Source organism: Danio aesculapii, chromosome 20, assembly GCF_903798145.1.
Source record: "Danio aesculapii chromosome 20, fDanAes4.1, whole genome shotgun sequence".
In the NCBI taxonomy this organism is placed as follows: Eukaryota; Metazoa; Chordata; class Actinopteri; order Cypriniformes; family Danionidae; genus Danio; species Danio aesculapii.
This window is the reverse complement of record NC_079454.1, coordinates 47,123,898-47,141,288: the sequence shown is the minus strand read 5'-3', so window position 1 is coordinate 47,141,288 and position 17,391 is coordinate 47,123,898. Positions and strand designations below refer to the sequence as shown.

At 35.0% G+C, this 17,391-nt stretch overlaps 1 protein-coding gene across 1 annotated transcript in view; it reads right to left on the bottom strand.

Annotated features, from left to right (window-relative positions):
- Positions 1-16,315, bottom strand: part of zc3h14 (zinc finger CCCH-type containing 14) — a 30,891-nt gene extending 14,576 nt beyond the window's left edge. The window contains exons 1-10 of the mRNA XM_056480932.1: positions 16,164-16,315; positions 15,392-15,434; positions 13,735-13,849; positions 11,884-11,924; positions 11,640-11,799; positions 7,369-7,669; positions 4,368-4,528; positions 4,176-4,276; positions 1,503-1,631; positions 983-1,054 (exon numbers count right to left, since the gene is read on the bottom strand). Coding sequence (XP_056336907.1) covers positions 983-1,054; positions 1,503-1,631; positions 4,176-4,276; positions 4,368-4,528; positions 7,369-7,669; positions 11,640-11,799; positions 11,884-11,924; positions 13,735-13,849; positions 15,392-15,434; positions 16,164-16,199 — 1,159 coding nt within the window. The 5' untranslated portion in view covers positions 16,200-16,315. The remainder of the gene's footprint in view (positions 1-982; positions 1,055-1,502; positions 1,632-4,175; positions 4,277-4,367; positions 4,529-7,368; positions 7,670-11,639; positions 11,800-11,883; positions 11,925-13,734; positions 13,850-15,391; positions 15,435-16,163) is intronic.
- Between the last annotated feature and the right edge of the window lie 1,076 nt (positions 16,316-17,391).

Genomic DNA, 17,391 nt, shown 5'->3' with positions numbered 1-17,391 from the left:
GAGCGTGACTTAAACACCGTAAAGCAGAAACTCTGCACAAATTCACTGCGTGTGCGTTTGCTGAACAGTCTTTCACTGACACCTACAGCAGTAGCCCCTGTTTCACTGTATGGAGAAACTGAAAGTAAAGTCCATTTCTCTCTCTCTCTCACTGTGGACCTCTGACCTGCTGTCGTGAGGTAACTTTTCCTCTCCTCTCGCCTGTTACAATGATACTTGTGGATCCAGAGACGAACGTGTCTGCAGAGCGAGTTTTCTCCACCGTGTCTATCATGGATCAGCTGTGATCGCAAATGCCATTTATCAACGTCACTCATCGGTGAACAGCACCAGAGCGTTAAAGCCAATCGCAGCACTGTCTGTTGAGCGCATGACCAATCATAGGGGTGTAAAAAAGAACTCGCTAGACGAGGCTCAGAAAGCGAGCGGGATATTTTACATTTGTTTATTTGCTATAAAAAAAGGTGCAGTTCGTATACCTGAGGTTCACATCCCTAACACCAATTTAAAAATAAAGTCAAATAAATACAATAAAACCTTTCAAACACAAGTTGTATGGCATAAGACTATCTACATTAACGTAGGATAAAAATTCTACAACTTTTTCTGGCAAAAGTGTACTAATTTCATAAGGTGAGTTCTCTCTGCGTGAGTTCATGCAACAGAAGCAACAAACAATTCAATAAAGCAGGACTTTCCTCAGTGTTCAATTTAAATAAATCGACATGTCCTAAGAGGTTAGCTTCACCTAAAATAAGCAATACGAACATCAGTGTGTACTAAATGAGATTGAACGACTAGATCTACTTTTGCAGCTGACAGGCAGAAATGGATCATATCCTGTAGCTCAAATAGTAGAACATGGTAATGTCAAGGTTGTGGGTTTAATTCCCAGGTAAAGCAAGAATTTATTGCACTTTAATGCAATATATGTCACTTTGAATAAGTGTTTGCTAAAATTAAAAATGTCAATATTTCTCACCATATTGCGGTTCTCGACTGTCCTCCTCTGGAACCTCCAACTGTAGACGTGAAGCTAAACCTCTGGATTGTGCTGTAAAGCAAAAGAAATTGTCTCAAATTTAGTTTATTATAATTGTTTAGGATTCTTCAATGAATAAAAATGTGACATTTCATATCTTACATGTCACATTTATTATGCCTAGATCTTGATATTCAAAATCAAATCACACTTTCTACCACAGCATATTCAGTAGTCTCTCTCCATTTCTGCCTTGAAGTCTGTTTTAAAGACATCTTCTCTTGATTTTAATAGTCTTTTTACATTTCTAAATGTGATAGTTTTGATCGTATTTTGCCTTTTTAAAGATTATTCTCTATTCTACCTTTTTACATTCTTATGTACAGCAATTTGCTCAACTTTGGTTGTATTTAAGTGAGGTTTATAGATAAACATAGTATTGTATTGAGCAAAGATGCATTAAATTGATCGAGTTTTCATTTTAATGAAAGCATTATTTCTGAAAGCAGAAGATGCTCACTGTTGTGCAGCGTGTCCTGTGGTGTGAGCGCGTGCAGGTGCTCCTGGACCAACCGGATTGCAGCGTTACTCATCTCGTCAGATGCTGAGCGTGTTCGTGGTGCTACAGGAACTGTCTGACGCTGGGGAACTGAGGAAACAGACAAGAATTATTCATCTTAACTATTATGTGACCCACATGAGTTTTAGTTCACAAGAAGCTTAAATTGATTGCTCAGTTGTGTATATTCCTATGTGTATGTATATATTTTCATTACTTTATAACGATATTAACATTGCCTCTTTAAGAAGAATACAAAGGTGCATTTTTTTAAACACTGGTGGCAGTTGAAAGAAAGTGTTGCCGCGACAACCACAGTGTGTCTTCTGTCAACAAAGAGGACAGCACAGTCAAAGAGCTTAGAATGACCAAGAGGCAACACTTGATAGAACTTTCCATTGCAACAGCAGTGCCCAGCAATAGGGTATATGCCAGGCTAGTGTTTTTCCCATACTGACAAACTTCCGGTGACCTGTTATTGTGAGTTTTTATTCCATTTTATACGGTTCCTTTTACAGCATCGATGTTGTAATGTACCTCAAATACAATCAGTTAAACAGACTTTGGCATTCATTTAGTTACTTAAGCGTAAAACAAGACAAAAAGCCGTTTACTCGCACGTGCCCGTCAGAATCGGCAGGCTAGCGCAGAAGCTCCATTGAATATACCGGGGTAAAATAAATGCTCATATTATAAAGACATGGTGGGAAAATGTAATTTAATGCAGTGCTTCTTGTACAATCTGAGACCCACTTTATATCAGATATCACTCAGCCAGTGGAGATCGCTGATTTTTGAAGAAAACAGACCTTAAACGCGCCGATTTTGCATTGGCATACACTTCACCGGAAACGATTAACCCAGGTTACTGGCAAATTAAAAGTCCTATTAGCATGCTTCGGCATATACCCTATTCCGCCATTCTAAAGTGATCGGCGATCGGCCGTCCATTGGATCTTATTGCCGTTGCGATGGCAAGCAGCTGCTTTGTTTTTTATTTATTAATTTAAAAAGTGCATCAAAGCTGAAATACAACCTGAAAGATGTTTATTATCGGCCCTTTTAATAGTTTATTTTACAGACTTAATGTTTAATATATAACCATACTTGTTTTCGTGAAACTGTCACTTTTAGGTGAAATTACTTTAAATTACTTTAATTTAATAGTTTACGCAGTGGCATAATACATATTAATACTGACATGTTAAATTCAATTAACATGACTATTAAAATGGGATGTTGATTACAGATTAACAGCTACTTTTTGTTGGAGTATTATATTATAATAGTACATAGTATTTTTTTCAGGGTTGTCTGTTAAATAAAGACTAATAAAGTTTTTATTTAACAGGCTACTTTCTCTAAATTTATTTATTTTTATATATATTTTTATTCATGATTTTAATGCTGTCATTAAAACTCATGGAGGCCACAAACTACCAGATAATGCAGTTTTTGTTGTGTATCCTCATTTTTGCTTCACCCTAATTTGAGTAAAAAAAAATGTAATTAAGTTATTTTGTTAACCCAACTTTTATGTTTCACATGAAACAGATATTTTAGATATCAGATGTATTAAACTTAGTCTTGTCAACATTTTGGAAATTGTCTGTTTTCATTGGGATATTGTTTTAAAATGTTACTTTTCAAAGGGGATGAACTCATTTTAACTCATGTTTAACTCAATAATTTAATTAATTCTGTCTAGTGTTAGTTGTCCGTGCTGTTGTTCTATTGGAATTTTCATTCCAAAATGGTCGCCACGTGACACTAGCGGCATCTAGTGGCTGTTTCCCAATTAGCAACAGAGTGTCGCCTCTTAATGATTCTATGCTCTTAACACAGCTGAAGACCAAAGGTGCGTCCCAAATCGCGTACTTACGCACTATTCTACGCCATTTTGTAGTATAAATAGTGTAAGTAGTGCGTTCACACTGAAAACTCTAAAAATATGTCCCCTATAATTACTCGGATGATGCACTTATTCAACCGGTAAAATGACGTGTGGACTGTTGGACAACCGCTGCTTGGCTCATGTAGCATAAGGGACGGAGCTATCGGGTGCACATGCTGGATTACTTTATTTTGGATTGTAAAAGCAAAATTCTCCTACGAGAGTGATTATAGCGCCTACCGATGGTGAATGCGGTTATACTCATAGATATATGGTTAGACTCATGGCAGGTATTATTTGGTAGTTTGGTCATTTATTTCACTGATTTGGCAACCGTCAAACGTCATCCAAATTTCAGCTTTGGGACGACACAACATGCATATACTATGCTGTTGAGTGTGTAAGTGCATAAGTACATAGTGCATAGTGTGCCATTTGGGACACAGCAAAACTCTGTTTCTATTCATTTTAAAGGTTAGTAAAGTATACTACAATGTAGATTAAATATTGTAGTTGTATGAGATAAAAATATATGTGTATATCTACAGTACATGTGTGTGTAGATTATCTGTGTTAAGTCATGTCTGTTATTTGCGAATTGAATAGAAGTGAGTTTGTGAATTGAGTTTTGGTTAAAGGATAACCTGCTGTTAACATGTAGTACTGTTATTGTTTTATGATCCTGTAATTGACAAACATTACTTTTGTATATATCATACATAAATCTAGTAATTAAGAACCTGTGTATTGTGAAGTAGTCTTGTTGATGGATTCCTGAGCTTCTGAGATCGCTTTGAGGATCAGATTTTTGTTGGCTTGTTTTGCTGGTGGAAGGGTAGGCCTGTGAAAACACACAACACACAAATTTGCCATTATTATGAGTGAACAATAAATTATTTATAATCATTTCAAAAACGCAGAATAGGACACACTTGCGCTCAGGTTTTGATGGCAGCGACACTTTGCTGGCAAGACCATAGTCTTCATCTTCCTCCTCCTCCTCTAGATCTTCAATCTCCAGTCCACGTTCATGACCTTTGTGAACCCGAACCACAGAACTGGCCACTGGCGCCTTACGTTTACGGGACAATTCCTGCCACAAACACGACATTCATTAAGGTTATGAGAAAGGTTATGAGATTCATGCATTCAAGCTAAGTTTATATGGAAGCATATCAGTAGCAAACATTATTTTGAAATGTTACATGCAAATTGTAAATGCAATAAGCAAAATGACAATGTTTTTCTTGATTTAAATTTGCATTCTCCATGGCATATCCTCCTGAGACCTAAAGAAATTTTTTCTTTTTTTTCCTGTAAATCCCTAATCCTTTGGGTTAAAAAAAAATTCTACAATTTAGAGTGTTTACATTTTGTTTTCATTTTTAATTTTACAGCATGTCCACTGTAGTGGACCACAGGACCATTTTAGTTCCCACTCAGACAACAAAACTGTACAGGATATGGCTGTAGAGGGATATTAATCCAATATTAATGTAACACAAACAAAAGCCATTTTTTTCTTTTGTATTGAAATTCCTGAAACAGTTTAGTCTGAAAGAGAGCCAAAAACAAACAGAAGTGATGTTAATCCAAAACAAATTTAACATAAAATTGATGTAAAACTGATCGTCATTCTCTAATTGTCTCTAATTCTCTAATTGTCTAATTGTCAGACTCTAAATCAGAGTCTCCCTCAACTATCTTATACAGAATCCTCTCTGCTTCAGTTCTGCCTCCTACAACATGCAGTCATTAATTACATTAAGATGGTCCTGGTGTCCACTATAGTGGACATTTAAAAAATGATGATATTTGGAAACACAAACAAGTTAACAGCTTTGAAAGCTAAATGTATTTTTCCTGACACTTTAATAAACAAATATATATGTAATAATAATAGTAAAAAAACATTCAAAAAGCAAAATTTTACATGCCTCTCTCCTTCCAAAAAATTAGCTTTTTTGTGTGTCGGCCATTTTGGATGGAGTGTAAGAAGTGGTTCCTAGCATGCCAGCCAATCAAATGACATATTATTAAAAAGCCCAGGATGTCCTCTGAACAGTACAACAGGACTTGACAGAGTAGCTCAAAAAATTCAAAGAAAATTAATGAAAACACAATGTCCACTACAGAGGATACAAGTCAATGGGTGGAATCTCAGGAGGAGTTTGGTGCACACAAAAAAACTATAGTCAATGTATTTAAATACAATAGATTTCTGATAATAATCTCTTAATCTTCAGCAGAGAAATGAACTGCTGACTCTCTCATGAAAAATGACTCAAACTGACTCTCTCATGTTTCGGGTGATCGTCACATGCAATATAACGACAAACTTAAATCAAGCATTAGGAATAGAGCTGCACGATATTGGACAAATCTAACATTGCGATATTTTATATTGCGATATGAATAACAGAGATTTGAATATCTCTATTTTTTTAAAGAATTTATCATTTTAGACTGAGTAGGATGATTCTGTAGGCATGTGCATCTGCAGAAAATCTAATAAACAAAGTAAAAGCCTAAAGAAAATAAATAAAGAAGAAATTACAATAGAAATAAACAGTGCTTAATCATTTTCTGGGTCTAACAGTATTCAGGTACAGTAATTGAAGAATAAAAGTAATATATTAATAATAATAATAATAATAATAATAAGTAATTCAATCAAATGAATCGCTTTTAATGCTATTAATATTTAAAATCCTCATGCAGTAACAGGCCCTAAAATCACATGCAAATGATAAATTCCCATCCAGACTCAACCTTGCATATCCTGTGACTATCCTGTGATCTTAACCAGGTTGGATTTGTTTGGTTTTGGTCAGCACGAAATTTACGCTGCAGTCTGCAACCCAGAGTTTGTGCAACAGGCCTCAGGTGATTGCAGAATAATTTAAACAGCATTTGAGATGAGTTCGGTTCCCTAGTTATCAAATCACATAATTGTTTCAAAAATCACGATGTTTTTGATGGACATCAAGAAATTGATTTGATAAATGTGTTTGTCATAGTTTATGCACACATCTTTATATCAGATAAAAATCAGGATTCTTACACTTTTTACTGCTCCAATATCCTAATTGACAACCCTTTTGTTATGTTCTTGGCTGTTTTTGCCCCGTTGACTTAGATTATAACAACATTTTATTATTGCAAAGCCTTGACGCCATATAATGATGCATTCTCGATTGTTGGTGGTTTTCCCCTGCTAGGAGGAGGTAAAATGTTATTGTTGATCATCAATTGGCAGCATTAACCCTTGGGCTTGAACAAAACAGTTTCTGGCTTTTGTATGGACTTCTATGGAGTAAAACAGCAGATTATAGTGTGTGTGCATAAATACACTAACTCTGTTTACTATGTTCAGATAGCGGAGCTGCTTATTTTGATTTTCTTAGACATATCAAGATAAGTGAGCAAAGGTCTCTCTCACTCTCACACACTATAATCCATATAGAGGGCAGAAACTAAGCTTTTTTTTGCACTGCAACTGATGATCAACAGTAATAATGACAAAATGTCCCTCTTCCCAACAGGGAAAAGCAGCAACACTCAAGAATACATATTAATAAGATGGTGTTAAGGCTTTGCAATCAAAAAAATTTAATTATAATGAAAGTCCATGGGGCAAAAACAGCCACCAACATAATGAAAGGGTAGTCAATTTGCCCAGAGTAAAATTTTTGAGAATTTCCAAAGCATTTTCCCAAAATGTGTCAAAATATGATTTGTCACCAAAAATCATTGCATTTACTGAAACCGAGCAAGTTGTAGACTCAAAGTCACCCCGGAGTGGATGAAAACATCCCCAACAACCCAAAGGTTAAGCTATTTTTAAAGCTTTCAAGCACTCGTATGAGCTCTGTAAAATGTGCATAAAAATAGGTGGATGAAATAAAAGCTGGTGAGTGTAAAGGGACTAACCCTGCTGCTCTCTGCTGAAGTCCTGTAGCCGCGCTCTGACCTGTCTTGACCTCTGGGGATGTCAGATGACCTGTAAGTGTCTGCTGCCCGTCTTGAAGACTCCACTGCAGGTCTCTGCCTCTCCGCTGTCGAACGGCTGTATAAAGCCTGAGTGTGACCCGAAGTCAAGCTCTGCTCCACGGGGTCATAGGAAATAAGGTCATCATCTAGCTTGATGTCAATCACAGCTTCAGCCGACGCCTCCATCAGCGGTTTGACGGCGGATGTTAATCTGGAGGGTCTTTCAGAAGAGCCTCTCTTACTAGAGAACACAAAAACAGGGGAGTTTGTGATTATTATTTTATTTTTATTTATTCCTCCATTATTTCTTTAAGTGTTTGTTCGTAAAGGAATACTCCAATTTTCCTTCAAAGAGGCTCATTTTACATATGAAATACTTAGCATAAATTATTGATTCGCAAAAAAAAAACAGTTAATAACTTTCCTATTTATTTCCTTCTGTAGTTACATCGTGTACTGAGACAGACGAAAAATAAACAGTTGCAATTTTTTCTAGATTAATATGTCTTAGAACTATACTCTATAATCAAGAACCTTTGCTGCTGTACCATGGCTGCATACCATGCATAATATCATTGCCCCTGCTGCAGTCAAGGTACGGCAGGAAACTTCCTTGATAATTACACCAGATTGAGAGTATAGTTCCTAGCAATACTGACCTAGAAAATAATAAAACCATTTTTGATGTTAATAATTTAATTCAATTCAATAAGTCATGCTAAGTTAAAAGTGCTCCTGCCAGACCTTATTCTCTGCGTACGAGTGGGCGCAGCCATTTGAATCATTTTGGCTCGAGACTTCTGGTCTCATTCACTTCCATTCATTTTTAGACGTTAAAAACAGCTCGTTTTACTGCTTGGTGTTGCAAACTGATATTTTCTTATTATATTTTTCTACTTTGTCTGTTTTGTCATGCAAACACTTGTTTGTAGAGTAAGTAGTTTGACCGTTTTCTGCCGTTTATTATTCCTAGTCATTTCTCCCATAGACAGCTGAATCGGAAGTTCTAAAACAATCGCAAAAATGAGCCCACTTCCGCATTGAAGAATAAGGTCAATAGGTTCAAAAATGGTAAGCTCAACTATTTTAATCTAGATGACTTGTAAAATGAGCCTATTTCCAAAAAAAAGTGACTTTTCTTTTAATCTGTCCTTTTTGATTTCTTGTTAAAAAAGATGTCAAAGGTAAAACAAAAAAGCAATTGCACAATGCTAAACTAACAGACCCTGCATCTACATATTGCTGCTTTTTTGTGATCTGAAGTTGTGCATTGTTTATCCTTGAAGAATCTAAGGATCTGAGAATCTTTGTACACACTTCTGTGTGTGTTGTTCAGAGGTGGAAAGAGTACTGAAAAATCATAGTCAAGTGAAAGTACCATTGCTTGCCTAAAAACGTAGTGCAAGTAGAGTAAACATAACTGTTGTAAATATTGTATGAGTAAAAAGTAAGTACTAAGAGTAGTGAGTATTATGCTGTAAAAAGCTGATGCATTTACATCTAATTTGTGGATGTGTGTAAACGTAACATTCTGTATGGTGCATTTAGTTATTGCCCAGCAGGCACACAACGACATAAGATGTTAATATTAGGTTAGATTTAGGTTGTGACGTCAGGTGACCAAAATTCAATGTCTAGTAAGCGTTTAAGGACAACCTTATTTTGATGCCCAATAACGATGTCAAATGACGTTGGTATTTGGTTGTTTTTAGGTTGTGTTAGAAAGTGACCAAAATCCAACAGAGCCAACATCTTAAATCAACGTCATATTGACGTCAAATACTGATATTTATTCTTTAGGTATAGCAACCAAAATCCAACATCTGATAGACGTCATAGTGGTAACATACACAACATCAAGCTGTAATATCATTAGACGTTGATATTTGGTTGATTTTAGGTTAGACGTTGGACACTGACGTCGACCTGACAATGGGTCCGCTGTCAAGCCTATTTTCACTTCCAAACAAAATGCGAAAATGTTGGGGTACAACGTCAATCTAACGCCATGTTGACGTCTTGTGTCTGCTGGATGTTTTAGGCCATTTTGGTGAACATAAAAGTAAACATCCGTCATCTTCTCATCAGTGATCTGCATCTAAACAGTCTCTAGGTCACTGCGTGTAAAGATTTTGGACATCCTCTTGGACACTTTCAATGATTCTAAACAGTTTTCTGTAATTATAAATCGCACAGGTCTTGAGGTTGTTCAGTATGATGTGATTTACTTTCTATGTTTACTTTTGAACGGACAGGAATCACAGGACTGATTTTTCTAATCTCCATAGACAAGAAGAAATAAAGTAGTGACTGCAGGCTGAAGAAAAGTAATAGAGTGTTAGTACCGATACTGCACTACAAATGTACTCAAGGGAAAGTAAAAGTACACATTTTTTGAAACTACTTAGAAAATTACAATTTCTGAGAAAAACTACTCAATTACAGTAATTTGAGTATTTGTTACTTTACACCACTGGTGTTGTTTCAATTATTTTATTTAATCATATGATCATTAGTCATTTATATAATTATCATTATATAATTTTATTAATTATTAGTTAATGATTTGATTATTATTGATCATTTTATTATGTTTTTATACTTGATTATTTTCCTACGATTATTGCTTTATTTTTATTATTATTATTATTAATAATTTTTTCCATGTTGTTACAATCTTATGACTGTGGATTCAAGCGGTACTTGTTTTCATGAGTAAGAGATAAAAGAACGTCTCCATTTCAAGGTCTGCATTGTCACTGGACAATATTGTGAAGCAGTAATTTTCCATTGCTGCTGCTTGTGGTCTAATAACACTTGTTGGATTTATTCTGGTCAGACAAAGTCTGAGCACTAAATGATACACAACTAAGATTATTCAATAAACTCTGCTCTTTCTTTATCATCACCACTTTGTCTCCTGCTTCTACTCCTCTCTGGCTTTTTCTGTCAACTTTTATATTGATAGGAGACTGTTAATTCAGTTGAACACTGGTTAACAGGTTTGGGTATTAGGCGGCTCTGCTGTCTTCTTGTCTGGATATCCAGAGAAACAGACATTTTCTGACAGGATCTGGCGTCCGGGGCTAGATCTTATTTATCTGGCATGGAGAGTGTGATCTAACATACTCATTTTTAAGTCACTTCGGATAAAAGCATCAGCTAAATAAATGTAAAAAGTAAATGCAAGTTCATTCACTTTTTAACAGAATAACCACATCAAGAATAAGAATAAATAAATATAAAGACTAAATTACAGAATATATACAATAACTGCCTGGTACCACTTGAGGAAGAGTAAATAGTTTACATTTTCAATTTTGTGTGACCAATCCCTGTAAGACTGTATTATTACACTGACTTTCTCTAATTCTGTTATATTCTATGTTGTTGGTATATGTCTTTGGGATGTCATGCTTTTGTACAGCACTTTGGTCAGCAAACACGGTTTAAAATGTTCTTTAGAAATAAAACAAAACAACAGAAAAAAAGAAGGCCTTGGCCATTATCTGAGAGATTGTGCAAACACTGGGCTAAGACAAAACATACTTTCGACAAAGACTTTCTGCAAAGGCATCAGGCGCCTACACATCCAAATGAAGCATATTTTGAAAAGCTTTGACTATGTGTATGCTAGAGTACACATCTAAAAATAAAGTTTACTTTGGGCATTAAAGGTCCTGTGAAGTGCTTTGAAATGTGCATTTTTTGTCAAGGTGTGACGTAATTTGAACTGAAACATGAAGACCGAGCAGGACAGAGTAACCCCTTACCCTTGTTAAAAATAGTCAATAGCGTTTCACTCTTATGGCGGCTCTGACGGTGAGTTTGGTTGAGCTCAAGTGCATATAGAAATAGAGTCTTGAAGGAGTAGGACATGTCAGATGCTAGTAATCGTATGATTAGTAAGCACAAGTGATGTCAAAAAAAAATTATCCAAACTGCAAGCTTTGGATGTTTTTGTCTTCTTAATGTGAATTTAGTCTGTTTTGGAGCACTTATAGATATCCTTACACAGTGATACTAACATCTAAATAGCTTCAAATAAAATGAGAACTGCATGATATTGGACAAATCAGAATTTTTTTTATTGTTTGCACTTGGTTTATAACGCTTTATACAATATTTTTATTTTAAATCCCTCTGGGAAATATGCCTTTAGAAGCAATGATGCTGAAAAAGCCATTAATGCACTCTTAAATATTAAATACCTGGCCCGGTTCTCATGAGCGGAGCTGGAAACACGTCCCTCCGCTTTATCAGAGCGTGAGCTGGAAACAGCGAGAGCGCGAGGCTCAGCTCCTCTCCTGTTGTTTTCTGCTGGGATGCTGGTCTCTGAGTGAACAACGGATGGACCGAGAGATGGAGGCTCTGCAGAAGAATACAAATGTTAAAGCAAAGCTATGTACCACAGGATTAAAAGACGTGATTGGATACAAAGTCAATAAAACATACCAACTGCAACAGATCTCAGCTTCTCCAAAACACCATGTAACCTGGAACACACACAAACCTTGTTTTAAACCTTTTCTATTCACCTTATTCTCCGCGTACGAGTGGGCGCAGCCATTTGAATCATTTTGGCTCGAGACTTCCGGTCTCATTCACTTCCATTCATTTTTAGAGGTTAAAAACAGCTCGCTTTGCTGCTTGGTGTTGCAAACTGATATTCTCTTATTATATTATTCTACTTTGTCTGTATTGTCATGCAAACACTTGTTTGTAGAGTAAGTAGTTTGACCGTTTCTGGCGTTTATTATTCCTAGTCATTTCTCCCATAGGCAGCTAAATCGGAAGTTCTAAAACAATCGCAAAAACGATACTGGGATGAAGGAACAAAAGCACAACTTTATAAAGATGGACAATACAAATACACATTCTCTAGGTGTTACATTTAACAAAAAGAATAACATTGAAATATGAAGTTTATGTGTTCATATCCAACCACAATAAAAGCAAATGACTTTTTACGGCTATTATTTTAACACACATATACATAAACTATATATATATATATATACATATACATAAACTATATATATATATATATATATATATATATATATATATATATATATATATATATATATATATATATATATATATATATATATATGCACACACCCAGTTGAAGTCAGAATTATTAGCCCCCCTTTGAATTATTATTTTTTTTTCCTTATTTTTTAAATATTTCCCAAATGATGTTTAACAGAGCAAGGACATTTTCACAGTATGTCTGATAATATTTTTTCTTCTGGAGAAAGTCTTATTTTTTTTATTTCGGCTAGAGTAAAAGCAATTTTTAATTAAAATGCTTTTTTTTTTAAGGTCAAAATTATTTGCCCCCTTAAGCTATATATTTTTTGTTCGATAGTCTACAGCAGAGTTTCCCAACCCTGTTTCTGAAGGCACACCAACAGTACACATTTTCATTCTCACCCTAATCAAACACACCTGAAACAACTCATCAGAACATTGGAAGAGACTCCACAACCTGTAGTTAATGGATCAGATGAGGGAGACATCCAAAACATGAACTGTTGGTGTGCCTGCAGGAACAGGGTTGGGAAACACTGGTCTACAGAACAAACCATCATTATACAATAACTTGCCTAATTACCCTAACCTGACTAGTTAACCTAATTAACCTAGTTAAGCCTTTAAATGACACTTTAAGCTGTATAGAAGTGTCTTGAAAAATATTTAGTACAATATTATTTACTGTCATCAAGACAAAGATAAATTAATCAGTTATTAGAAATGAGTTATTAAAACTATTATGTTTAGAAATGTGTTGAAAAAAATTCTCCATTAAACAGAAGTACTGTTAGCATGATTTATTGGTTTGTTTTTCTATTTTTAGCATAAAAACATTGATCAAGCATGCATTAAATTGGTCAATAGTGAAAAAATCTTTTAAAACTGTTATTTTAGTAATAAATTTCATATTCATTAAATTAAAAAAGTGAATATATGGTTCTCACAAAAATATAAAACTGCACAACCATTTTCAGCATCGCTAAAAATATATTTTTCATCATCTGCATATTTGAATGATTTGCATGTGACCCTGAAGGAAGTGAGTAGTTATGCTGAAAATTCCACTTTGCATCAGGAATAAATTTTAAAATATATTTAAACAAACAAAAAAAGAAAACTTTTAACTAACATTGTAATAACATTTAAAAATGTTTTTATTGCATTTCTGATGATGAAATGTTGCCTTGATGAGCATAAGAGACTTCTTTCATAAAACATTTAGACATTTTCACATCTCACCCTAGAAACAGGGAGACTTTCACCTACCATACGGTGAATTTGATTGTATTGTTGCCTAGAAACAAGGACAGGTCGTCTGCCATCTGCTGCGGGTTCTTCTTATTGGCCACCATCACCATGATGTAATCTGGAAGCTCCTCGTCTGACAGACACACAATAACATGTTTAATCTGATCTGAACACCATCAGAGAACCACAACACTAATGCAGAAACACTTAAAATAAAGCAGAATTTAAACGAATAATTCACTTAAAAATAAACATCCACTCGTTCCAAACCTGTTTGAGTTTCTTTCTTCTTCTGAACACAGAACATGATATTTTGAAGAATGTTGTGCTAATGTGAATATAATGTATTTTTTTTATTTAATGCCATGTCAACAACCAATGCTATTTTCATGGCAAGAATGTTTCAATAATAAATATACAATTAAAAACAACAAACAAATGTATGAGACCCAGAAGGGACGTGATGGTGGGAAAAAAAGGTTGGAAGAAAAAAAAAAAACTGGGTGGGAGAAAAAAAAAAACTGATAGAAAAAATATATATATTTATATATTTTTTAAAGATTTTGGATTCTTTTGCAAAGATGTTTTGCGTTCCCTCGCAAAACTGTTTTTCTACAAACACTTCCTGCTCACTTCATACATATCAACCCTCCCATTTTAGCTGAGATTCTCCCATATTTTACCATTCTATCCCGCTATCATCCTATCATGGCAAGGATGTTTCAATAATAAATATATAATTAAAAACAACTAACAAATGTATGGAGACCAGGAAGGGACATGATGGTGGGAACAAAATGGGTGGAAGAAGAAAAAAAAAACTGGGTGGGAGACTTTTTTTTTTTAAAGTTTTTGCGTTCTCTTGCAAAGATGTTTTGCGTTCCCTTGCAAAAATATTTTTCCACAAACACTTCCTGCTCACTTCATACATGTCAACCCTCCCGTTTTAGCTGAGATTCTCCCATATTCTACCATTCTAAAAATATTCTAGTATTTTCCCAAATCTCTCATATATTTAATCTTAAAAGCACACTGAAATTAATATAAAAATGTCTGCATTTACTTTCTTTCCTTTAAAGCTGTCTGTCGATCATCGCCTTTCATATGCAACCTCTGAATCAGTGAATGCATGTTTAAGCGCTGACTGATGGACGCGCTCCGTATGATAAGCTGATCCCAGATCAGCTTCTGTACACAATGGAAGTCAATAGCTACTAACATTCTTCCAAACTTTTTATTTTGAACAGAGAGAAAAACAAAAACGTATAAATGTTGAGACTACTTCATGGTATGTGAGCGTTTTTTGGGCGAAGTATCACTTTATAAACTGGAAGATAATTTCCAAAATCCAAACACCGCAGAATTATTCAATTTAATTTTTTCTTAAATGTGTACACAGCTGTGGCAGGCACATATAGCGGTGGGATGTATTTGTTGCAGCTGGCCCTGTCACGCAAAGATTTCACCCTTACCGTGTTTTACTTTACTCTGCACTGTTAGTTTGGTTGTTAATATTTTATTTATTTACACTGATGTGACTTTACTTCAATTGTACAACATTTCACTGTGCACAGCTGTGATGCTCTCCAATAAAAGTTTGTCATTCATTTTATATAAATTGTGTTATTTTGCCACAAAACTAGATTGTGTAATATACACTTTTGTGAGATCTTACCCACATAAGCGCCGAACTCCTGCAGCTTTCCCTTGATAGCTGTCTGAAAACAAGAAATAACAAATAATGGAATTATTAAAATTGAGGTAAAGTTAGTTTTAATGTTATATTTGCATATTCAGGCTTTCTCCTTAATAATATCAGATCAGAAAAGTATTCTTTGCAAATACTAACTAGTGAATTCATATCCGCAGCCAATGACTCAAAGTACAACATTGTTCACGATCAAAATAGTGCTAATGTTTTTCTGCAGTCATACTTACATGTGTGATTTCAGACCGAATATTTAAAGTAACATAGTAAACAATATAGACAGCGTGTAACAAGTTGTCACTGAACAAATGTGCGAATATAAAACCAACTTTACCTCAATATAAATACACAACTTTAACTGCATTAAACACTGCCGTTAAACAACCACCTTTGACCTTTACAAAACAATACTGTAGTGAAATCATGGTACAACAAACAACAACCACACACTACAATATATCTAACGTTATACTTAAAGTTATTAAAACAGTACTACCAACGTCCTTCACATAATAACGTAAGTTAACGTTACTTCCTGCAAAACACCAACATCAAAACAAACACCAATGAAAGCCAAAACATATTTATTTTTATAAACAGACAAAACACATTTAATAAAAGAAGAATATAAAAACTAGAGGAACGGAAAACACGCACTTACAACAAACAACATGTCTCGAAACACAAGCTAAGCTAGCATGCTAAAAAGCAGTGAGTGCTAAGCATTTGAAACGCCTACCCTTATTTTCTTGCTAATCTCAGTCCCGATCTCCATATTTATTTGGTGTGTTGGCTTCCTCTCGGACTTAAGAGTATTTAAATTAGGAGAACATCAAGAAAAGAAGAAAGAGGAAGGATTTTGTTGTTGCTAGGCCTCGCGTCAAGCTTATCTATTCTTACTGCGCATGCGCGACCCATTCAGTAGTATGTTAGTGTTTTTGCGAAACAGATAGCCTAACTCCTTTTCAGATATCATGGACAGATATCAAATGTACGAGTGCCAAAAGTTTACTACTGATATAAATGTATTAGGTTCAATAATAATAATTGATCATAATAAAGTGTTCATTCATTTTCTTTTAGGCTTAGTCCCTTTATTAATCAGGGGTTTATTAATCAGAATGAACCGCCAATTTATCCAGCATATGTTTTACGCAGCCCTTCCAGCCGCAACCCAACACTGGGAAACACCCACACACTCATTCACACACATAGGCTACGCTACAACCAATTTAGTTTATTCAATTCACCTGTAGCTTATTCAATTCAACTGTCTTTGGACTGTCCACGCCAACACAGAACATGCAAACTCCACAAAGAAATGCCATATGACACAGTCGGGACTCGAACCAGCGACCTTCTTACTGTGAGGAGATTGGTCTACCCATTGCGCCGCCGTTATGTTAGAAATAGAAACATCACAAAAATAGAAACACAGAATACAAAGATTATAGAAAAGATGGTATTTCTGCCCTAAAACTCAATATTTACAAGACGTTTCCATGTCAGACAACAGTTTTATTTATTTAATTATTTAAATTTGTGTCTTATTTTGCCATTTTTGTTCTTGTTCAAAACGTTTTGTTGAATATTTGGTTCATAATATCTGTGGCGTAATCTTCTGAAAGTCTTTTTTAAGAGCGAGCACCTTGTATTTAGTTTTTGTACTTTGTATTATTCATTTACACGCGAAAACATGCAAACTCCACACGGAAATGCCAACTGGCCCAGCCGGGAATTGAAACAGCGACCTTCTTGCTGAGAGGCGACAGTGCTAACCACTGAGCCACCACCCCTTACTTTGTAGCAATTTAATTTATTTATTTTTCTTCCATTTGGACTTTGGAACTGTATTAAGATGCTTCTTACTATTTTTAGTTTGTATTTTGTATGTGGGGTATGTTCATTCATAAATTAATAAACTAAAAAAAATATATATATACAAACTTTGTCGCTCCTCCCGTCCA